The sequence below is a fragment of the Schistocerca gregaria genome, chromosome 8, assembly GCF_023897955.1.
Source record: "Schistocerca gregaria isolate iqSchGreg1 chromosome 8, iqSchGreg1.2, whole genome shotgun sequence".
In the NCBI taxonomy this organism is placed as follows: Eukaryota; Metazoa; Arthropoda; class Insecta; order Orthoptera; family Acrididae; genus Schistocerca; species Schistocerca gregaria.
This window is the reverse complement of record NC_064927.1, coordinates 209,557,862-209,582,871: the sequence shown is the minus strand read 5'-3', so window position 1 is coordinate 209,582,871 and position 25,010 is coordinate 209,557,862. Positions and strand designations below refer to the sequence as shown.

The following is a 25,010-nucleotide window of genomic DNA, read 5'->3' as shown; positions in this document are numbered from 1 at the left end:
ATAATTGTGCATTCCATGTGTTAGTAAATTACCAAGAGACATGACTTATAGAACTAGCTGAATCACTCTGACTCACTGACATTAGCTACAACTTATTTGTGAAGAAATACTTTCAAATATGTGTATATTTACAGCTTACTATGCTGAAAGAAAGAGAATATAAACATATATTCCATGCATACAAAGCCAATATTTTTGTTGCTGTCTGCTGCTGTTATAACAGGCACTCTCCATGACACGTAACCATTTTTTATGGTGTCTAATGATTCAATCATCCTTACACTTCACTCGGCTTTCTCATACAGGAATAATTTTATAAATGTAGATACTTTTACTGAACCAAATGCACTGAAGATTCTTGCCACTTATGCCTCAAATTTGGCAATAATTGCGGAAATGGGTTCTTCTGAGTTGGGAAACAGTTTTATTGCTTTTTACGATGATTTATCATCATCTCTCTGCCACTTTCTCTTAAGCTCCAGCTGTTGTGGCTTATTTTGTACATTAAATACTGTACATATTCATTCCGTATAGATTTCCTATGTTCCAAATTGACTAATATGGCTCAAAGTGTAATGAACAAAAATCCACTTTGTTGGGTTCATATACAATGCCTTTCTGCAAAAGGTTGAGTCTTCCGATGTTTCTTCACACACATACACACGCTCGACGAAAGGTCTGTACTCAAAACCTGGAAAGTACCCCTTATCATTAATGTCAATTTGTAGCTGGATTTTGGAATATACGTTGTGTTCAAACATTACAAATTACTTCAAAGATAATGGTCTATTGACACAAAGTCAACACAGATTTAGAAAACATCATTCTTATGAAACAAAAGTAACTCTTCATTCACATGAAGTGTTGAGTGCTACTGACAAGGGATTTCAAATTTTCCCATATTCATAGATTTCCAGTAGACCCTTGACACTGTACCTCACAAGCAGCTTGTAGTCAAATTGTGTGCTTATGAAATATCATCTCAGTTATGTGACTGGACTCATGATTTCTTGTCACAGTTCATAGTAACTTACGGAAAAGCATCGAGTAAAACAGAAGTGATTTCTGGCATTCCCCAAGGTAGTGTTATAAGCCCTCTGTTGTTCATTATCTATATAAACTATTTAGGAGATAATCTGAGCAGCGGTCTTAGGTTGTTTGCAGATGATGCTGTCATTTATTGTCTAGTAAAGTCACCAGAAGATCAAAACAAATTGCAAAATGATTTAGAAAAGATATCTGTATGGTGTGAAACATGGAAATTGACTCTAAATAATGAAAAGTGTGAGGTAATCCACATGAGTGCTAAAAGGCATCAGTCAAACATCAGTTACACAATAAATCAGCCAAATCTATAGGTCATAAATTCAACTAAATACTTACTGATTACAAATAAAAACACTGAAATTGTAAAGAACACATGGAAAATACTGTGGGGAAGGCAAACCAAATACTGCGTTCTATTGGTAGAACACTTAGAAGATGTAATAGGTCTATTAAAGAGACTCCCTGCACTACACTTGTCAGTCCTCACAGTGTGGGATCCTTGGCAGATAGGATTAACAGAGTACATTAAGAAAGTTCACAGAAGAGCAGAACATTTTGTATTATTGAGAAACAGGGGAGAGAGAGTCACTGACATCATACAGGATTTGTGGTGGACATCATTAAAACAGACATTTTTCATTGTGGTGGAATCTTCTCACAAAATTTCAGTTAGCAACTTTCTCCTCCAAATGAGAAAATACTTTGTTGATGCTGGACTACATAGGAAGAAACAATCATCATAAGAAAATACAGGAAATCAGAGCCTGCACAAAAAGCTATAGATGTTTGTTTTTTCCATGTGCTGTTTGAGATTGAAATAATCGAGAACTACTGTGAAGTTGGTGGTTTGATGAAGCTTCTGCCATGTACTTACGTGCAGTTTGCATGTAGATGTAGATTAAAAGACAATGACATTATCTGGTAAATATCTGTATGTTACAAGAGAATCGTAAATTAACTGTTGTATACTGTATCATTTCGTAACTTCCAGGATTCTTAAGAAAATAAAGTGACGAATGTGCTGTCATTTTGTAGTTATGGTCAATTGTTATGGCACTATATAGATTTCCTATACATCAGGATAGCATTCGCACTCATCCAAAATAGTATTCATAAGTGTCACTTGCTGACCATTTGGGGTGCTGTTATCACTGTGAACAACAAAACGAGACTGTGCCTATCACTCTTACATTTAAATCTCTGAAAGTAGTTTGGTCTAAAAAGAAATTGTCAGTGGCTTTTACGCTACATCCTGTTACTGTAAGGAATTTTACTGTGGCAAATAATGTAGGTTGGACATCAAAAAATTGTAGATTTTCTCAGTTGGTATTATCTGACAGAAAATCAACATTAAAGCCTGCAACAACAATGATTTTCCACCAATAAATTTTGGATCTGCATTTTCAAAAAATCAACTGAAATCTGTGTGACTGATAATTCAATCAACAGAGGCATAGGCTTCCAACTGAGCCATTATTAAGTTCCGTCAAACCAGAACATGACATATGGACACCATGTGCAGCACAGATAGTGAAAGCCATCTGAGACTCCCTGGACAAGCACGGCACAGGGCTGGCGAGGCCTGAATCGTGGACCAGCAGAATACAAACATCAACAGCATGCAGCAAACACTTCATGTCACCTGCATTACCTGATGGTGGAATGGTTGTGCACCAAAATATTGTGGCTGAAGCTCCACAACCGGCAGTACACCTGAGAACCTTGGAAGCACCTATTTTCCAGTTAATTCTGTGTAACACTATTAGAACCATTTCTAGTTGCTTTATGAAGCTTAAGATATTTCCTGCTGATCGCCTGTAAACTGTCAACACTATAAGTTTGTGTGTTTCTGGTGTGCTATTATTTCATAGCATTCAAAGAGTTGTTCAATAGAATATTCATTAATCTGAATGACCTGGGACTTGACTCCATTTTCTGTATATATCACCACTCTTTCATCACATGTAATTGTTTCTTTTCAATGATTTTCATTTGGTGTTTTGATAAGTATAACAAGTCTACTGGAATTCCAACCGTGCTTTCATTTTCCTGTTTGGATGTAAGAGGTTTACCCTGTTTATTAATAATCTTCTAACATTTTGATAGAAGGCACTAAAAGCATGTCCTATCTTTATCCAAGCTGCAGTATTTTGTGTTGTTAGTAGCTGTTTCAACTGGAACTATTTAGCTTTGATCTTCACATGAATTTACCCATAAAAGAACTAGGAAACACATTGCAAGTCTCTGGGATGGGTTTGTATGCCGCTATCCAGTTTTTGAGCAAAAACTATATGTATTTAGCGAAATCAATGAGCAAAAGTAATGAGAAAGCCATTGTGGAGCATTGTGTTAACAGCCATGAATTGGTAGCCGTCAGTGGGGAGTCATATGGGTGACAATAAGACGCGTACGTAGGGTGCAAAGCTAGAATAGCCGAGCACAGCAGAAAAAAAAGACTTTTGATACCATTCCTCACAAGTGAATATTAATAAAACTGCGTGCATATGGAGTATCATCTCAGTTGTGTGACTGGATTCATGATTTCCTCTAAGAGAGGTCACAGTTCATAGTGATAGACGGTAAATCATCAAGTAGAACAGAAGTGATATCTGGCATTCCGCAAGGTAGTGTCACAGGCCCTCTGCTGTTCCTGATTTACATGCATGATCTAGGTGATAATCTGAGCAGCCTCCTTAGATTTTTTGCAGATGATGCTGTAATTTACCATCTAGTAAAATCATCAGCCAATCAATGCCAGTTACAAAATGATCTAGAGAGAATTTCTGCATGGTGCGAAAAGTAGCAATTGGTACTAAACAAAGAAAAGTGCGAGGTCATCCAAATATGTACTAAAAGAAATCCAATAAATTTTGGGTAAACAATAAATCTCACAAATCTAAGGGCTGTCATTCGACTAAATACCTAGGAATTCCAATTATGATCAACTTAAATTGGAAAGACCACATAGATAATATTGTGGGGAAGGCGAAAGAAAGACTGCGCGCTTGTAGGATTGATGGAGGACATCGAAAAAGTGCAAAGAATGACAGCTCATTTCGTGTTATCACGCAATAGGGGTGAGAGTTTCACTGATACGATACGAGAGTTGGAGTGGCAGTCACTGAAAAAAGGCAGTTTTCTTTGTGGCAAGATCTATTTGCAAAATTTCAATCACCAACTTTCTCTTCTGAATGCAAAAATATTTTGTTGACACCCATCTACATAGGGAGGAATGATCACCATAATAAAATAAGAGAAATCAGAGCTCAAACAGAAAGATTTAGGTGTTCCTTTTTCCCATGCGCCATTCGAGAGTGGAATGGTAGAGAAGTAGTATGAAAATGGTTCAATGAACCCTCTGCCAGGCACTTAAGTGTGAATTGCAGAGTAACCATGTAGATGTAGATGTAGATGTACACTGTACAATACAATGGTAATTGTTTTGCCATCAGGGTGGTATCACTGTAGAATGGCAAGGCTCCTGTTATGGGCAACTTCAGTAAGTGCAAGGTTTTAGTGAAACAAATGCATGCCACAGGCACATAAACAAGTCTGAATACTGAGACAGGGGATCCCTTCTCATCACTGGAAACCAGCAGCACAACCATGATGCCACAGCTATGTGAGATAGTGAGGTGACTGGGCAGCACCGGCAGCAGCCATGGGTTTGAGACCAATCTGTCCCTACCACCAGCACTAAGTCCTTCAAGGGACTTGGTGCCACAGGCCCACCAACCTGCCATATGCACCTGCTGCCATCAACACTGAGTTCCTAGTGCAACTTGGTGCCACAGCACCAGTTGACTTCAGACTCCTGCCAGATGGCAGCGAGTTGTACCACATGCACAGCCATCTTCACACACAACTTTGGTGATGCCAGCAGAGTGAGAAACCATCAGACTTCCAAAACGCCAAGGAAAGTAGCACATCACTGATATCAACAGCTGTGGGCTCTGAAGGCTGCTGGCTGACCACAGGCCTTCCATCAACAACAACACTGACATCACAAAGTACCGGCTCAGCACCCAGCGTGGAAGCTGTTGCCTACTCGTTAACACCAGCCACGCACAAAATGTATTGAAGTCAATGAAACTCTTTCTCAACTGTCAACAGTGTATCCACTGGGCCAACTGGCCCACAACTCACCACCACATCCTACCACCAGGTATCAGCAGGTGATCTTCAAGCCCATCACCATGCCATTTGGTGAAAGCAGGAAGAACACCACCACCTATAGTATAGTATCTTCATTGTGATGTGAGTGCAGTCTTTTTGTTTTCTTTTTGTTTGACTGGAAGGTCATGGCAAGTCAGTGGATTTTGTCAGGGATTGAGTCATACTTGTAAGATCAGTGGAGGAACATAGGAGGAATCTTTTAAGGATGTGTAAATGTGTGTTAATTTTTGCCTGGTTGATATAGGTAGTGTGGTTGTCAAGAGCAAGAGGTGTTGCTCATTATCTTCTAGTAGTATTTACGCTGTTAACTATGAGTAGTGATTGGGGAGGAGAATTTTAGTCATTGTTGCTGTGTGTAGTAGTAATTCTGAGCAGTCACTCAGGTGAGAGTGGTTAAGTTGTAGTAGGGAGTAGTGTGATAGTGTTATTGTTAAGTGCTCTCGTAATATGGTTTAGTTTTGTGTGGAACAAGGAATATGACTTGGCATTTAAGCATGTAAAGTAGTGAGAAATATTAGAGCAGTGAAATGTTTTAGGTTTTTTTTTCTCTTGATTATTATTGTGTAACTGATAATCACATCGTGGTCAGTATCACATGTAGCATGGATGGCAATACTGCAAGGACCTACCAGAAAGGAAGTACTCCAAATCTTAAGAGGGGAAGTAGATAATCTGCAAGTAGTAAAAGTGGAGCAGGACAAGAGATTAGAAGTGCTTAATGTTGATATAAACGAAATGACTTATCACAAAACATTGGAGTATGGGGAAAAGTTGCAGATGGATAATGGGACATGGGCCTTGGCACGTGCAGAATACGTTGATTATGGAGAGTCTGGAGAGGAAGGAAAGAGGAGAAACAGAGAGAAGGGAAAAGTAGGAAACTGTGAGGGAGAAGTGCAGACTTGTGGACAGTTTACCTGTTCCAGCAGAATGTTCAACTGCCGTTGAGTAGGAGGAATGTCTTAGTTTGTTAGACTTTTTTTCCAGTAGGATGGTTAAATTAGTGGTAGATGGTGTCGAAGTACAAGTTCCTGGGAATTTATGTGACAGAGAGAGTAGTGACTTGCTAAAGTTAAGAAGAGTAATCTAGAAATACCAGCTCTGATATCTAATAGAACTGTGGAGTTTCGGTAACTGTAAGCCCAGGCAAGAGTGTGGGCTGCGCTGAAGTGATTAAGTGTGGGAATGACAATATGGGTGATATAAGTGCAGTCTGCCCCATTGGGTGATGATGGCTGTTTTGTTGAGGCCAGAGAACTTGTGTTGGATGGAGGAAAATGCATATCCTGGTGATTTTTGCATCATGCATACTCAAAGCACAGACAATGTTGTTGTTTTAGACACTACAGGGAATACACAAGAAGTAGTTGGTAGTTGTGTTGCAGAGAGTGTGGAAGAAACTGCACCAGCACATATATTTTCTAAGAAACAGGGTGAGTGGAAGAAAAGAATGAGGAGATTAGTTCGTAGAGTGGATAATGAAGCCAACAGGGCTGAACCTGTGAAGAGCACAAACCAGAGGTTCAGGATGTAGTGCAAGTGGAAGAACTGGGTCACAGCCTTCAGGGCTGGCAGCTGATGCAAACAGCAAGCTGTTTACAGCACAGCCACAGTAGCATGCACATGCACGTGACAAGTATTAAGTGGTCGAATGGTGCAACACAAGACAGAAAGAAAACACTCTGACTGAACATCACACTAAAGTGTCTTCGGTGACAGGAAGCTGCTGTCAGTGTAGAACTGTCACAGGGTGCATCTAGTATAAAAGACAAACCACTTAAACCATGTACACGTACATTAAGGAGTAACTCACATGATACAGTACCAGCAGGCATCAGGAAGTGACTTTGGGTGAGCAGACAAACAAGACAATCAAGCATTTTGGAAAAAATTCAGTCTTTAAGGAGCACTACAGGGGGAGTAATAAGTGGGACTATATGTTGAAATATTGTGAATGGTAGTGTTGTATGTGGTTTCTTGCAAAGATAGTTTTGGGAGCGTGTAGTCCTGAGTAGCATAAGAAGAACTGTTGCCTCAGGAACAAAGTTCTGAAAGTTGTTCCAAAACAATGGCTTAAGACACCACCATACAGACAGATGATATGCCAAGCGTATGAGTTCTATGAATTCAGACCAAGTTTTGTTAAAGTTGATATGTTAAGGATAATTATTTAAAAAGAAGGAGAGTCAGTTTAGCTTGTAAGTGTAGAAGGGACAGTTAAAAGTTCCTTTGTGCCTTAAGCATGGCAAGATGCCTGGCAGTGACACATGTTATGTAGTATTTGAGTTAATGAGTAGGGCAACGGATCCTTAAGAGATGACGTGGGATTAAGCAGTACGAGCAAGGGGTGATAAATAGATTCATGAAATTGAAGAGGAGTATAATAATTAAGAGTTAATTAGTACAATAATTTCTCATTTTACAGTTTAAGGGCAAAGGTAATCACAGTAGAGATCCAGGTTGGAGCAAGACCTAAGGGACCAGGTCTTCTCCATGCAGTGGGGCAGTGTAGTGCTGTTTCCCAGTCTTTGAGCAAAAATTATAAGTATTTAGCAAAAGTACTGAGAATCAGTGTGGGAGCCAACTTGAGAGTGTTGTGTTGACAGCCCTGAATCAGTAGCTGCCAATGTGGTGACACATGGGTCACAATAACAGGCACACGAGGGGAATGCAAAGCTAGGATAGCTGAGCACAGCAGTAAGCTGTTCCGCACACTGGTAACTGTTTAGCCAGTAGGGCAATGTCACCACACTAGCCCAAGTCTCTTGTTATGGGCAATGTGACCAGGTGCCGGGTTTTGTTGAAATAAAGCACAGGATCATTTCTCATCACTGGAAACCAGCAGCAGCAGCAGCAGCAGCAGCAGCAGCACCACCACCACCACCACCACCACCACCACCACCACCACCACCTCAATGCCAGAGCTACACTGGACACAACGACAACTGGGCACCACCAGTAGCACTTGTGGGTTCAAGACCATGCTACGCCTGCCACCAGCACTAAGTCCTTCATGGGACCCATGGCACTGTCTCACCCACCTGACACCCATGTCTACCACCATCAACGGTGAGTTCCTAGTGGGACTTGGCGCCACAGCATCAGGTGCTGTCCAACTCCTGCCAGAGAGCAGCAAATCGTACCTTGAGCACAGCCATCTTCGTGCACTCCTGTGATGACACAAGCAGAGCAAGAGTCCGCCAGGTCTCCATGATGCCGAGAAAAGTAGCATGGTGCAGACATAAATGGCCATAGCCTCTACTGGTTGATCATGGCCCTCTGTCAGCTCAGCATCCAGGGTAGCAGCCATCACCGCCTCATCAAAATCAGGCCAGAGACATAAGAAAAGGCATCGCCATCTCACTATATAATGTACTGAAGTCAATAAAAGGCATTCTTAACTGTCAGCAATGTTTCCCCTGGGCCCACCACTGCAACCTCCATATTCGATACAGCTTTGATCAAACTAGTCATTAGCCATGCAAGTGGCCCCTAACCAAAAGCATTCTGTATATGAAGTGACAGAGAGAGGGGTACTGCACCATCATGTCCACACATGAACCTCCTCTTTCATGAGAGATTTTTCAACTTTCGAATTAACATGATTTTCACACTAGTGTGAGGAGCATTCTCATTGATGTTACTAATGTAAACCTCTGTTGTATAACGATGGTTACCACCAAACTGTTACCTGCACCTCCTACTATTATTACACAATCTTTTTGCCCTGAGGTCCTTTCCCAAAGGGCCTAAATCACAGGTGACACTGCTGAGCTCCACACTAGGTGTAAAAGTACTAATTTCATGGTAATCATTACCCAAACTGTTCTCTACCAGTTCTGATACCCACCTTGACCACTGCCTCTTTAGCCACTCTTTATACAAATTATCAGAATATCTACATTCAGAAATTTTAAAGTTCTGTTAGCTACATGTCAGCTAGCACTGTTTGTGATAAAGCTGTATTGTAAAATTGTATGCAGTATTTACAAATGTAAGAAAATGTTTCCTTTGAGAAAAAAAACACATTGTAATTGTGTATATACTAATCTGTCATCACTGGATAAACAGCAACAGTCTGGTATAACTTAGGAGGCACATCTTTTTTGAAAGTATCATCTCAGCATGAATAGCATTATGCAGCATAGTGATAGTTCACTTTTAACACAATACACAGATTAAGTTTCAACAATTTCCTTCTCTTTCATTGAAATATATCTTGACTCATTCTACGTCTCTGAGGGCCTTAATGATATCTATACAACACTGTGAATTAATGAATAAACTATATACTTCAATCTTGCAACTGGTAGGACAACAGGAGAGCAATGTGTGACACAACCATATAAGACCAACAGAAATACGATAACTCCTCAGGTTTCTATGTTGGCTAGTCAAGTTCTAAGCTTCCATTGTGGGTAATACTGCAGAAATATTTCAGAATTTATCGCACTTATCTCCTGCTCTACATTTAATTGTTCAGGTTTTCTGATCTCATCAGTTGGTATCCTTTCATCGGTGATTTCGTCTCATTCTGGATAGCTGTCTCTCTGGATTCACATTCCCAGGTGACTTTCCTACCTACTACCTGTAGTAGCATCTCCCACAAGGATTCTGTTCTTTGGCCATATCAAAGTATCTCCAGTTTGAAAAGCAAATATTTTTTATCAGCGTCTGTTCATATACACATATTTTGACGACTTATAAATAGATTTTTACATCAGTTTCTAGTAACACTAAATATTTGTAACCCTGCAAATTTTTGTTTCGCAAATGATCTATGGTCCACACTGGTAGCAGAAATAAAAAATATACACAAGTAGCATTAAAAAACCATAACATTTGTGAAACAACAGTACAGAGTGAAAGGTAAATTTAAATTTGAAATGTTAGGATGACAGAACGTACTCACCCCTTGAGGCACGCTATATGTAATGGTAAGGAGCAAGCTCCCCTGTTGACATCTGTATTTCGTGACAAAATCCAGCGTACCATTTCCACATTATTGAGACCCACACACTTCTGCAGTAGGTTGTAGCCTTCATCATTGTGCTCCAATAAAATGTTTTCATTCTACAAATTAAATTATGTATTTAAAACATCAATCAACATGAGTCTTATATTTTTAAAATAATTAACTACTCTTGTCACTTGTTCTGGCCCAATCAGACAATGATAAAATTCCACTTCACACCTATCTATACAAGGCATTTGCAACTTATTGCAATAACTAGTGATACTGTAATAACAGTGCAACATACAAAATGTGAATTTTGTAATAAACTTAACTTTTAAGATAAACATTGTAGCAAAATTTTGCAAATCATGACAGTTTACATCTTCCAGCTTTTCAGATCAGAATGAAATCTTCCTGTAACAATTATGTTGCAGCCATGGCCAGTGTTTCATTCCTTACATACATGTCTTTTCATCTCATCCTTATCTGTACTGTCTAATCCCCACTACTTATTAAAGGCTTGAAGAGACTAAACATCTAAGATCACCAGTCTCTTATTGTTATCCAATATATTCATTCCTTATTTTGATTTTACTTGTTTGTGTTACCTATGAGTGTCTCCTGTGTAATCTAGTTCTTGTTGCCACTTCCAACACCTGCAGATCAATAAAGGTGCAAGGTATGTTTCATACAGGCTCATCTTGGACACTTATGGTAATATACCATGTCAGTGTATTGGTACTTTTGAACAAGGAATTTATCCAAATTCTGTTACAAATCTTCCTGTAACAATTATGTTACAGCCATGGCCAGTGTTTCATTCCTTACATACATGTCTTTTCATCTCATCCTTATCTGTACTGTCTAATCCCCACTACTTATTAAAGGCTTGAAGAGACTAAACATCTAAGATCACCAGTCTCTTATTGTTATCCAATATATTCATTCCTTATTTTGATTTTACTTGTTTGTGTTACCTATGAGTGTCTCCTGCATAATCCAGTTCTTGTTGCCACTTCCAACACCTGCAGATCAATAAAGGTGCAAGGTATGTTTCATACAGGCTCATCTTGGACGCTTATGATAATATACCATGTCAGTGTATTGGTACTTTTGAACAAGGAAGTTATTCAAATTCTGTTACAAATCTCTAAATATATGGCACTGTTTGAAGAATCAGTATAAGCTATCAATTCACGACATCTATCTTTTCATCACTTAATCTCACATGGACTGTCAAAAAGTTCCTACTCAGCACCAAATTGTCTTGCTCGCTGACATTAACACCCATTTTCATCAATTCTTCATATCAAACATCCAGTTTGTAGTCAAATTTTCATCTCTAATCTCAGTATTTAAATCCATTTAATGCCCCTGAAGAATAACCATGTGAGCAAATATAGAAGCCACCTGTTTATACCAAAATATTTGTATTTTTAAATCATCAAATAAACAGCGGTGGCTAACTTTTATGCAATGACTAAGTCGAATGCTACCGATGTTATTACCTCAGAGTTATTGGATTATAATAAGACTAATTGAATTAGTTATTTTACTTTTTTCCTTTGACTCAAAGGCTTTGTACACCTACTTTTAAAGCCTTTTTCACGCCACATGAGAAACAAATGCATTTCTGTTAGGGTAGCACAACTTTGTACTTCCGTGACAGGGGGCAATTTAAATCATACTTGATCCTGATAGTATTCCTTCCAAATTATTGAGAAAAATGCACTAACAATCTCAATACTGAACTGCAAAAACATTAATATGGAATTGGGAAAGATTTTCTCGAAAGGGTACACCTGAAGCACAAACAAAAAAGCTCACCTTGAATGTAGTTGCACTTAAACTTAAGCACCCAGAGTTGATAGTAGCCATTTCTCTATATCTACAACCACATCTTGCCTCTGTAAGCCACTGTGAGGTATGTGATAAAGGATACATCCAACTGAACCATTTATTGGGGTTTCTTCCCATTCCATTCACTTATGCAGCATGAGAAGAATGATTATTTGAATGCCTCTGTGTGTGCAGTAAATATTCTAATATTGTCTTCATCTTGTCTTCACAATCCCCATGTGAACAATACACATGGAATTGTATTATATTCTTAGAGTCATCATGTAAAGCCAGTTCTCGAAAATTTGTTAACAGACTTTGTTTGAGATTGTGTGAATGTTTGTATGTGTTTTCTACTTCTGATGAAGGAATTTGTCCAAAAGCTTAACATTTCTAGCATTCTTTTTCATTGTGTCTGTTCACAACTCAGTGCCTCCTCTGTGTGGTAAGTAGCAACCTATCCTTTCTGTATTGCTGTTATTCCTTCCTGGACTTCCCATTGTTTGAAAAACAAATAGAAAGATTTACAAGTTCAGTAAAGCAAGCAAAGAGCCATTAGTGGAAAGCCCTGCTTTGGTCACAGGAGTATGCATTTGTGTGTCTGGTTGTTATGTGTGTGAATGTGTGTTCTTTCACTAGAAAAAGAGCTACAGCTCAAAAGCTAGTGTGGATGATGTTTTCCGATGTGTGTTTCTGTGCTCCATGCAGCAATCCACCACAGGTCAGTAGTTGCCTGACTCTTATTTTACAGATTACAGAACCTCTTATATGTGTGTTCTGCCAGCACTTGATGAGTAGATTTTTTATCTATCCAATTAAATTACATTACAGACTGTGATGCACAATGGGGAAGGTCACCGACAGCCACAATGAAAAAGAAGGGGCTAGGGACAGATCCCTGTGGAACACTTGTACCATCTTTACTAAGGGGGAATGTCAATTTCTTATTGAGGCAAACTATCTTCTGTTGTTGAGGCATGAGGTAATAACTACTAATTTAGATTTGTGTACACCACTATCTTGTTATTAATATGTTAAAAGGCCTGCAGCCAAATACTGATGTAGATCGAATAACACAAGTGATGGCAACTCCTCAATTTTGAAAGCTGTTAAGTTCTGATCAACGATTTCCAAACAGCTGCAGTGGTATTTTTAGCTAGCCAAAATCCTTACTGATTTTTGGAAATGAAGTCATTCTTTTCAAAATAATTGCTTAATTGTTGGGTTCAAATTAATGATGATGTAAATCAAATAGAAAGAAACTTCCACATTGGAAAAATATATTAAAAACAAAGATCCCAAGACTTACCAAGAGGGAAAACGCCGGCAGACAGGCACAAGAACAAAACACACAAACACACACACAGAATTACTAGCTTTCGCAACCGATGGTTGCTTCTTCAGGAAGGAGAGGGAAAGACGAAAGGATGTGGGTTTTAAGGGAGAGGGTAAGGAGTCATTCCAATCCCGGGAGCGGAAAGACTTCCCTTAGGGGGAAAAAAAGGACAGGTGTACACTCGCGCACGCGCACGCGCACGCGCGCACACACACACACACACACACACACACACGCACACATATCCATCCGCACATACACAGACACAAGCAGACATATTTAGGCCTAAATATGTCTGCTTGTGTCTGTGTATGTGCGGATGGATATGTGTGCTTTTGTGTGTGTGTGTGTGTGTGTGTGTGTGTGTGTGTGTGTGTGTGTGTGCGCGTGCGCGAGTGTACTCCTGTCCTTTTTTTCCCCCTAAGGGAAGTCTTTCCGCTCCCGGGATTGGAATGACTCCTTACCCTCTCCCTTAAAACCCACATCCTTTCGTCTTTCCCTCTCCTTCCTGAAGAAGCAACCATCGGTTGCGAAAGCTAGTAATTCTGTGTGTGTGTGTGTGTGTGTGTGTGTATGTTTTGTTCTTGTGCCTGTCTGCCGGCGTTTTCCCGCTTGGTAAGTCTTGGAATCTTTATGTTTTTAATATAATTGCTTAATTGAATGTACATGAGGGATTCCGGCATTTTTATGAGTATTGGCACAACAGAAACAGGTCAACAGTACTGCAGAAGTCATTGATCACCATTTTTTGAGATTTAGGGTGAATCTGGAAAAACTCCATACTCTAAACATTTATTAAAATGAAGCTTGGTTGCCTACTTATCAACTAAACTGATCTTTTAATAACATAATTAGACATCCAGTGGCAGTCCCTACTTTTGGAATTACACAATTTAGTAACAGTTTTACAGACCTCATCAGGTATCATTTTATACAAATAAAAGATAGGCCCTTCAGATGTGGCTGTGGGCTTAACTTGTCTCCAGGTTCTCTGACTGAAAGTAGTCATTTAGTTCTCCTGGATCAAGCAGAGTTTGATATACTCAGTTGGAATAATTATTTCCCACACAACCTTACACTTATTTGGAGAACCTCCTATGTACCTTTCACATGCTGTTTTTCTGGCTTGTATGAGCTTAGCTTTTTAATACTTTTTTACTTCTAAGGTAAACATTATACCTCCGCTCAGTCTAAATTATCTTCACTTTTTATACTTTATACACTATGAGCCTTATTCTCTTATTTCTGACAACTCTTTTGTATACTGGCTGTTTATTTTTACATTTACCTAAGGAACTAATTAATGAGGGAAAAGAATACCATAAAAACACTATTTTTAAAAGGTTATCAAAATCTTTCCAACTCCAGCTTTTCCTGTTCAACACACAAATACAGTGTCCCAATTTGTGTTCATTAACTTGTCAATAAATAACATAACACGCTCTTTTCTCTGACATTTTATCATGGTACGTGAAATTTATTGGAATAAGTTGGGTGCTTATGATAAAATGTTAAAACCTATAAATCATGGTCCATAACATTTCCATCAGCCAGGCTCGTCACATATTCACTATACTTAAGTTAACAACAATATTATCTAGACAAGCATCACTGCGAATAGGTCATTTGTTTGTGCAATACAAGTTTAAGGATCTGGAAATATTAAAAAAATGTTCTGCAGTTTTGTTGCTTTAAATCTCTCATTTGAATGTTAAAATCCCCACAGATAACAAACTTGGTTTTAATCTTTAAAGTCTCTTAACCAATAATTCAGATTAACCAAAAAACATTTATATCTTTGTTTGGAGACCTATACAAGATAACTATTATTATATTTTCTTCAATCAGTCTTGGTATTTATTTATCAACAGTGTTGAGTGATATCCAGTTTTGAAAACGGTATACCATGTTTGATGTAAAGTCTAGCGCCTCCATTATTTCTGTCTCCTGCACATTATGTCAACTACAACATATCACTGAGGAACAAAACTGTCTACTTGATTTTCTGTTAACCAGTGTTCTGATACATAAATCACAGCTACATCCTTCATGTCACAAAAATGTTCTAATTCTAACAGTTTATTTATCATAGACCAAACATTGATTTGCATCAACATACATATTTTATCATGGTTTTCATTCTCAAATACATCATTTTTGTCTTTTGGAGACTGTTGTTCGTTTTTTCAGTCCGAAGACTAAGGTTTGCTGAAGCTCTCCACATTACTATATCCTGTGCAAGCCTCTTCATCTTCGAATAACTACTGCAACCTTCTCAGTCTGCTTACTGTATTCGTACCATGACATTTCTGAAGGCACTATTCTCTTCTTCTCTAAACTATTTATCGAGCATATTTCACTTCCATACATAGCTACTTCCAGACAAATACCCTCAGAAAAGACATGTTCACACTTAAATCTTTATTCAATGTTAAATAATTTCTCTTCCTCAGAAACACTTACCTTGCCATTGTTAATCTTCATTTTATACCCTCTCTACTCCAATCATCATCAATTATTTTTGCTGCCCAAATAGAAAAACTCATCTGCTAATCCTAATCTAATTCTCTCAAAATCAACTGATTTAATACAACTACATTCCATTATCCTTGTTTTTCCTTTTTATGTTTATCTATATCTTCCTTTCAAGAAACTGTGAATTCTGTTCAATTGCTCTTTCAAGTTCTTTGCTATCTCTAAAAGAATTACAGTGTCATCAACAAACCTCAAAGTTTTTATTTCTTCTCCTTGAACTTTAATTCCTACTCCGAATTTTTCTTTGACTTCCTTTACTGATTGCCAAATGTACAGTTTGAATAACATTAGGGATAGGCTACAACCCTGTCTCACTCTCTTCTCAATCACTATTTTGTCTTTCAGCCCCTTGACTTACATAACTGCCCTATGCTTTCTGTCCCTGTATTTCACCTCTGCTACCTACAGAGAATTTCAAAGAGAGTATTCCAGTCAACATTGTCAAAAGTTTGCTCTAAGTCTAACGCAAATGCTGATGCTATAAATACAGGTTTGCCTTTTCTTAATTTAGCTTATAAGAGAAGTCATAGGGTCAGTATAGTTTCATGTTTCCAACACTGCTCCAGAACCCAAACTTATCTTCTCAGATGTCTGCCACAACCAGATTTTGTGAAAGCGTAACTTGCTTAATACCTCACTGCATCTGAAATTTTGCAACTAACAAATGTGTTTCCCAACATGTTGATGTGGAGGCCATGAGCTATATGAAATTATGTGAAGTAAAGGAAATTTATTCTGTATGAAATCATTTCACTAATGTGGTTATTTCAACAATTGTTGCCTTTTAAAATTCCCTGAATACATGTGAAACATCTTTATTTTTCTCTTGTACTTCCTTATTCACACAGAATCAGTTATGTAGTTTATGACAATGTAGTACATTAAAAACAATCACATTCAAGAATTCTTGAATTCTCATTTAAGAAAAGAACAAAAAGTTTTGCATCATTTTTTGCAACATTGTTTGTTGCCACCAGAAATACAGAAAAATCATTACTGTTTAGCCCTGAAGTGTTTTCATGAGTGACTGTAATTGTAGCTCTGAAGTTCACACCTGGTTTTACGGTGCTGTTAATCTTGCGCCCACACACCTATACTTCACATTTCAGAGGCTAGTCCTCACACTTGTGTTGTACGATGTTACCAAACTTGAACTTAATGCAGTGTTGGAAATAACATGGATTCTGGAAACATCAGTCATGAGAAACCTAACTTGTGCTTACCTCACATGACATACTGAAAGCCACAGATCAGAGCAATCAGCTATATATGGTATATTTTGACTTCGAAAAAAATTTGACTTGATAAGTACCATATTAATGCCTATTAATGAAAGTACAATCATATGCGGTATCAAAAGAAATTTGTGACTGGATGGAACATTTTTCAATAGGGAAAGCATAGCATGTTAACTTGGATGGAGAGTCATCAACAGGTACAGTAACAGCTTCAGGCGTTTTATGGGGAGGTTTGTTGGGACACTTATTGTTCATGCTGTATGTTAAAGACCTGGCAGACAAAGTTAATAGTGGCCTTACACTTTCTGTCTACGATACAGTCATATGAAGTACTACCCAAAAAACTTGCACAAATGTTCAGGCAGATCTGGACAAGATTTCAAAGTGGTTCAATGATTGACAATTTGGTTTAAATATCAGAAATATGAGATTAGAGTAGATTCAGCTTTCATTTCATAGACCCAAAAATGAGATGATTCTTGTGGGTGTGGAACATGTCATAAAGTATAAACTGGAATCGCTACTATTTACAGAGTTAACACGCCATCAGAATGAAACATTGTTATGCACTTTTAATAAATTGATCATACATAAAATGACTAACCTTGACTGCTGTGACCAAGTACTCTTAAAAATGTAACTTTACAGACATTTTTACTTAAGCTGATCTAACTGTCCCTGTTAAGATATTCTTCTACAGAGCAATAGTAGTTTCCTACCACAAAGTCTTTCAAACTCTGTTTAAACAGTGCTTTATCTGAAGCTAAGGTTTTAGTGGTCACAAGAAATTTATTGAAAATGTGTGTTCCTTAATAATGGGCCCATTTTTGGTCCAAGGTAAGTGATTTTAGATATTTATGTAGACTGTTCTTATTCCTAGTGTAGATACTATGTATTGAGCTATTGGTTGGGAACAGACACATTATCTGCAACAAATTTCATTAAGGAATAAATATACTGGGAAGCAGTGGTTAGAATACTCAGTTCCTTGAAGAGATTTTTACATGATGATCTTGAATTTACATCGCAAATGTGTCTTATTACACGCTTTTGCACTCTAAAAACATTTGCATGGTTTGACAAGTTACGCTAAATATGATACCATATTACATAATAGAATGAAAGTAAGCAAAGTATGCAGGTTTTCCTTTTTTTTGTATTTATATCTCCTACAACTGATAACATTTCGCATTGCAAATACAGATTTGTTTAAGTGCTCCAGCAACTCTGTGTTATGCCCTTCCCATCTGAATTTATTATCAAATTCTAATCCCAGAAATTTAACACTGTCAACCTCTTCTACCTGCATGTGTTCATATGTTATACACATGCTGAAAGAAAATCTCCTACAGGTTCTGAGCTGCAATACTGTGTGTCTTTCCAAAGTTCAATGAGAGTGAATTGGCTTTAAGCCATTTACTAATGGTCGGTGAAAATTTAATTAGCAGCCATTTCTAAATTTCTATTTGACTTGCTATTTATTGCAATGTTTTTATCTTCTGTAGACAAAACAAACATTTCATCTGGCAATGTAACAGAAGAGAGGTCATTAATGTACACAAGAAAAGGAAACAAACCCAAGAAGGGATCTTGAGGAACATCACATGTAATTAATTCCCAATCAGATGAAGAATAACTGCTTACTCCACAGGAATTTCATAATGACACACATTGTTTACTGTTAGCTAGATAAACTCCAACAATTTCACAGCACTACCAGTGCCAACATGATATTCTAATTCACTTAAGAGAATGCTGCAATTCAGTCAAAGGCTTTTAACAGGTCACAGAAAATGCCAGTAGCCTCTAATTTGTTATCTAATGAATTAAATACATTCTCACTGTATGTGTACATAGTCTTCTTTATATCAGAATTGTTAAGGAACCCCAACGGTGACTTACACAATATATTATTTGCAGTCAGATGCTTAAATTTTGCACATTAGAAAATACAAAAACACTACATCCTATGACTAATACATACATGAGATACAACTGGAGTCCAATCGCACAAATATCCAGATGTAACAATTTGTGGGAAAATGAAATCAAATCCAACATAGGTGCAGTCGTACATAAGCCAGGAGACCACGTAGTCTAAATCAGGAGATAGACTTCAGTTCCTTGATAGGATACTGAGGAAATGCATGTAATCTACAAAGAAGAATGGTATACAACATTCATGCATCATAAGCCTGAATATTATAAGTGTATGTGGGACCCATACCAAACACATCTAACAAAGGATATTAATTGTATACAAAGAAAGGCAGCATGAATGATGTCAGGTTTGGAGACCCCAGGAGAGTGTAACAAGAATACTGATAAACCTGAATTGGCAAACACATGGACACATATGCTAACTATTTCATGAAAGCATACTTACAAAAGATTCAAGTATTAGATAACCTTACCAGAAGAAGGAACATGTTAATGTCACACTTAGTCCAAAACTGGGTATCGTATAACACAACAGAGTTGAAATAAGCCAAGAAAACAAACTTCCATGGTGTCCTAAAACATCTGCTACTGTGTGTGGTTCTGGCTAGTGAAGAGCATGAAGAGAGTAAATGAACAGTGTATATTTATTTTTTATGTTGTTAACCTAACTTGTTCCAAGTATGTACAAATATAAGAGAATTGTATGTTAATTAACCAAAAGATGTGGTGTATTTGTTGCAGCGCTAGCCTCAGATTTGCGTACGAGGAGTCTCAACACAAATAGAGTTTCCTGTGGTTTCTCTACATATCTTCAGGCAAATACGGGGATAGATACTTTCACAAGGCCACAGCTGACTGTTTGTCCTGTTCTCTTCTCTTTAAACACAACAAAACTCCTATTATTCAATTTTCTTTCTAACAAAATAAAGCTTGCTGACAGCCATAAGTTCACTAGTTGGTGGTACATGACAGGTCCTTTATTATCACATTGAAGTTCAGAGTAGCATTAAAATATGTTTTTCATTAACCTTTGTAACCAACATGCTTCTTGATATTCTGAGGTTAATGCTATAAACCCCATTGTCAGAAATAAGATTGGTGGCTGCTTGTTGCAAATTCATGCTCCACATGTTTTAAGTTGGGTTGGGTTGGTTGGGTTGTTTGGGGGAGGAGACCAGACAGCGAGGTCATTGGTCTCATCAGATTAGGGAAGGATGGGGAAAGAAGTCGGCCGTGCCCTTTCAAAGGAACCATCCCGGTATTTGCCTGGAGCGATTTAGGGAAATCACGGAAAACCTAAATCAGGTTGGCCAGACACTGCACTGAACCGTCGTCCTCCCGAATGCGAGTCCAGTGAGCTAACCACTGCGGCACCTCACTCGGTCATGATTTAAGTAAAAATCATTTTGGTAAGTTGATTCCTGAATACTGATAGCCTGCCTCAAAGATAACATAATATTTTGGAGGTTGTTCCGTTACTAATTTTGGCATAATTTACATCTCAGTATTCAATGATATGGAGTGGTTCTTCTTTTGAGAGTAGTGGTGCCATGTCTTTTACTTCTTAGAGACACTATATAATTCTCTTGACTGCCTGCAAGTGAGGCATGCTACAGCTATTTATAAAATAAAATTCCTCATCTTTCTGTAGTGTAGGGAAAATTTGGTTTGGTTGACAAATGGAACTATCAATGACATCTCGATACGGAATCTCTCTCTCTCTCTCTCTCTCTCTCTCTCTCTCTCTCTCTCTCTCTGTCTCTTTCTCTCCCCCTACTTTGTCCCCCCTCTCCATTTATGATTCATCTCTTGGGTGATGTACTTATTCTTAATTAGGTGCACTGGAATCCTTCATACTGCACTTATTTATGATACAATATATGTAGTGAGAGTCACAGATGGCCTTATTTACAATCTTGTTTCATGCAAATGGCTAACCAGATCAAAATTGTCCCACGATCCTGGTTTTCTTCTTAGAACAGAATTTTTAAATTTGTATTTATTATTGCTGAAGATCAACGTGAAGTTTACATAGACTGTATGATCAAGACTTTCTCTGCTTCATCTATCTGAAAAATACTACATTCTTCTGCTGTTCTATTGAAATACAAATTTATCAGCAATTAGTTTAGCTTAAAATTCCAGCTGTAATTTTCTTGCTTTACAACAATGTCTACTTGTTACCCATAGACACAAATGCCCTTAAGGGCAGGTGTGCACAAAATCAGCTCGAAAATTTGAATTACTTTTTTTTTCATTTCAAGTTCACTGCAGTTCTACTTCAGCATCCTTTGACACTGTTTCAGTTTGCTCATACTTTATTTTTTCCATGAACTGAATATATTACATCAATTCTTTAGAATGATCAGCAGTACTACCATTACATCAGGAACATTAAACTTAAACTTCTCTCATGACAGATGTCACACAGATACTTCCTTGTTCCTGATATGAATATTAAAAATAATATCTTGTTTACATCCAATCATTCTGACGCAATGATCATTGCTGTCAATCGTTTGTACATGTGTATGTCAAACTTAGCAGTGTAATCACATTTGATAGTAATTAACACTGTCAATTTACATAACCACCTAAGATTTTCACTTTAATATTTATTATTTAACTAGGGTCACTCAGATCTAAGAAATATGATGAAGTGTAAAGAGTGGCACACAATGAACACCACTTTAGATTAAGATGGATTGGTTATGAGCTGAAACTGGTAATCAGTAAAGGCAATTTGCAATATTGACATGGAATTTTTATCCACACCTTTTTAAATCAACAGGTCACAGGTTAAAGAATAACAACTGCATAGGATGTTTTAGGAATTGAATGCTGTACTCCAGGAATTGTTTGTAGTGTCTGTTACCTATGGTGTTTAGTTAAGGCTAACCTTCATTTAACCACTGCTTTAGAAAAGTCCAAGTCCCACCAGAAAACACACTGTTTCAGAGTAAAAATTTATTTTCCATTGGGGTATTGAGTTGTTATTTGCCAGATCTATGGCTGACATAAGTGAGGTGTAAACTTCCCTTGATGTCCATGCCAGATTCTATTTTCTGAGTACTTCCTATATGTTTTTTTTCCCCCCACTAGGAATCCTTTATTTTCCACAGGCTGTTTGAATAATACCTCTTTCTCACACTTGTCTCAAGAGCCAATACTGATTGAATAGGGAAAATGGTATGATCCCACAGAATACCAAAGTAGCACCCCTCACCCCCACATCACAAATATAATCCTAGACTGGAAACCAATCAAATTTTATTTACCACCATCACCAAAAATGAGGAATGCCCTATCCATTAACCTTTTCACTCCTCCCAAAGCAGTACTTCGTCACCTATACAATATATGAGGGTAAGTCAATTATTATCCACAAAGTAATTATAAAATTTTATTGTAATCAAATAGGAAAGATAAGAACATCATTTTTCGACATAGTCTCCTTGTGTTTCAACACACTTGGTCCATCGCTGTACAAGCTTCCTGATGCCCTCATTAAAGTAGGTTCTCGGTTGAGCTGTGAGTCAGGAACGCACCGCTTCTTTCACTGCTTCGACCAAGGCAAATTGACAGCTCCTGAATGCTTGTTTGAGTGGACCAAACAAGTGATAGTCAGAAGGGGCAAGATCGAGACTATATGGAGGATGATCCAGTAGTTCAAATTTGAGTTTCTTGAGCATTTCAACAGTGTAGTCAGCAGTATGCGGACGGACATTGTCATGCAGCAACACAACACCTTTTGACAGCAATCCTCGGTGTTTGCTTCGAATTGCAGGCTTTAACCTGGCAGTAAGCATCTCAGTATAACGTACACTGCTAGTTGTTGTGCCCTTTACCCCATAATTTTCCAGTACCCTGTAGATGGTTGGGTCTTTGAACTTTTTCTCGCACGGCGAATTTGGATGTTTCCATTCCATACTCAGCCATTTGCTCTCCGGATCGTAATGATGGATCCATGTTTTGTCACCAGTATTGATACTGCCTAAGAAGTTGTCCCCTTCATTACCATAGCAATCCAAATGTTTCTTGCAGATGTCCAAGCGCGTTTGTTTATGCAACTGTGTGAGCTGTTTTGGGACCCATCTTGCACAAACTTTACAAAACCCAAGTCTGTTGTGGATGATTTCGTAGGCAGAACCATGACTAATTTCCAGACGATGTGCCACTTCGTTAATAGTTAATTGTCTGTGTAAGACAACCATTTCATATGAACGCTCAATGTTCTCTTCAATTGCGGCGGTAAACAGTCGTCCGGCTCCTTCATCGTGTGTGCCACTTCATCAATAGTTAATCATCTGTCAATGACAATCATTTCATGTGAATGATCAATGGTTTCTTTAATTGTGGCTCCCTCATTGTTTGTAAGACTTGTGCGGCCATTTCGGAATTTTTCAATCCATTTGTAGACACGCTGTTGTGGCAAAACACTGTTCCCATACTGTACTGAAAGTCTTTGATGAATTTCAGCCACTGATACGCCTTCTGACCACAAAAACCAGATCACTGAATGTTGCTCTTCTTTGGTGCAAATAGACAGTGGAGCAGCCATGATTAACAGCACAGCAGCAATAATGAAACAAACCTAGCAGCTTGAAAATTGCAAAGATATAAAAACAAATAAACAAAGCATGTGTCATCAACGTAAATTGACAGTACTAGCAAAATAAACAAATATATAACTAAATTGTGGATAATAGTTGACTTACCCTCGTACCTATCCATTCTTATGCCACACCCACTCCCTAACTTATCCCACATGGCTCACACCCCACTTGAAGATACTGGTATGTAACCTGCCTGACACACTCAATCAGCACATCCTATTCCAGTACAGTCACAGGCTTATCCTCTACTATCAGAGGCAGGACTACCTGTGAAAGCAATTGAGTAATTATCAGCCCTGCTGCATTTTCTGCACAACATTTTATGTGAGTATAAAACCAACCCCCCCCCCCCCCCCCCCACACACACACACACATGAATGGCCACCACAAACTGTGGCGAGGAGTAGAGTTCATCACTCAGTGGCAGAACACAATGCTGAGGACAACATGCTTAGTTTCAATGGCGGCTTCACAGCTTATGCCTTCTGGATCATTCCCCGCAAAACCTACTCTGCCGATTTATACAGATGGAAGGTGTTCCAACATATTCTCTGATCCTGTAATCCTCTAGACATCAATCTCTGTTAACCCCTTACCCCACATTCATATCCACACCTACTCCAGTACCCTAATTCCACTTATCCTGTACCTACAGTCTCCCTTTTCCACCTCCTAATCCAGTCCTCCACTTCACCAGATGCTGTAAAAGCTCATCAATGCAGATGTTACAAGTGCCAATCTGCATTCCCTTTCCACGCACTTGCCTCCTCTCCACCCCACATTCCTATACTGGCACCTGCAGCCCCCCCCCCCCCCCCCCCTTCCCAAGCCTGCTTTAATTGTTCTTCACATATATTCAAGGAGATGAAAATTTGCAATTATTTCGATGACATAATAATTTAGTATAGACACAATTCTTATTGTGAATTCTGCCCCATCCCTCATTTTTTTTTTTGTTTTTGGCATCTATATGCTATTAAAATGTGTTACACAAAACACATTTGCTATGCGATATTACCTTGGGTATTTGTGACAGCAGGCCTTCAAGTCTCTGAACAGTAATCCGAGGGTTAGCACGAAGTGCATCGAAGATGTCACGCACTTTGGTACGTGTCTGTTCTGAGATGCCTCGGTGGTTACCTGCAGACAGCAAGGCACTGCCTGATTGGAAGAAATTGCTGAGTGCACCACCCATGCCTAGGGTGGCTGTGTGAGCCCTCAGCTGGCAAGAGGCAGCGCCACAAACACACCGTGCACTTCTTGCCCCTGAAATTTAAACATGGCATATAAAGCTCCAACTGACTGCCTGTCAGTACCAAAAGTAT

The 25,010-nt window shown here is 38.4% G+C and overlaps 1 protein-coding gene across 5 annotated transcripts in view; it reads right to left on the bottom strand.

Annotated features, from left to right (window-relative positions):
- LOC126284810 (ankyrin-1) overlaps positions 1 to 25,010 on the bottom strand; it is a 151,316-nt gene that overhangs the window by 122,063 nt on the left and 4,243 nt on the right. For all 5 annotated transcript variants that reach the window (XM_049984004.1, XM_049984006.1, XM_049984003.1 and 2 more), the window contains exons 2-3: positions 24,704 to 24,951; positions 10,136 to 10,296 (exon numbers count right to left, since the gene is read on the bottom strand). In XM_049984004.1, the coding sequence (XP_049839961.1) occupies positions 10,136 to 10,296; positions 24,704 to 24,880 (338 nt within the window). In that variant the 5' untranslated portion in view covers positions 24,881 to 24,951. The remainder of the gene's footprint in view (positions 1 to 10,135; positions 10,297 to 24,703; positions 24,952 to 25,010) is intronic.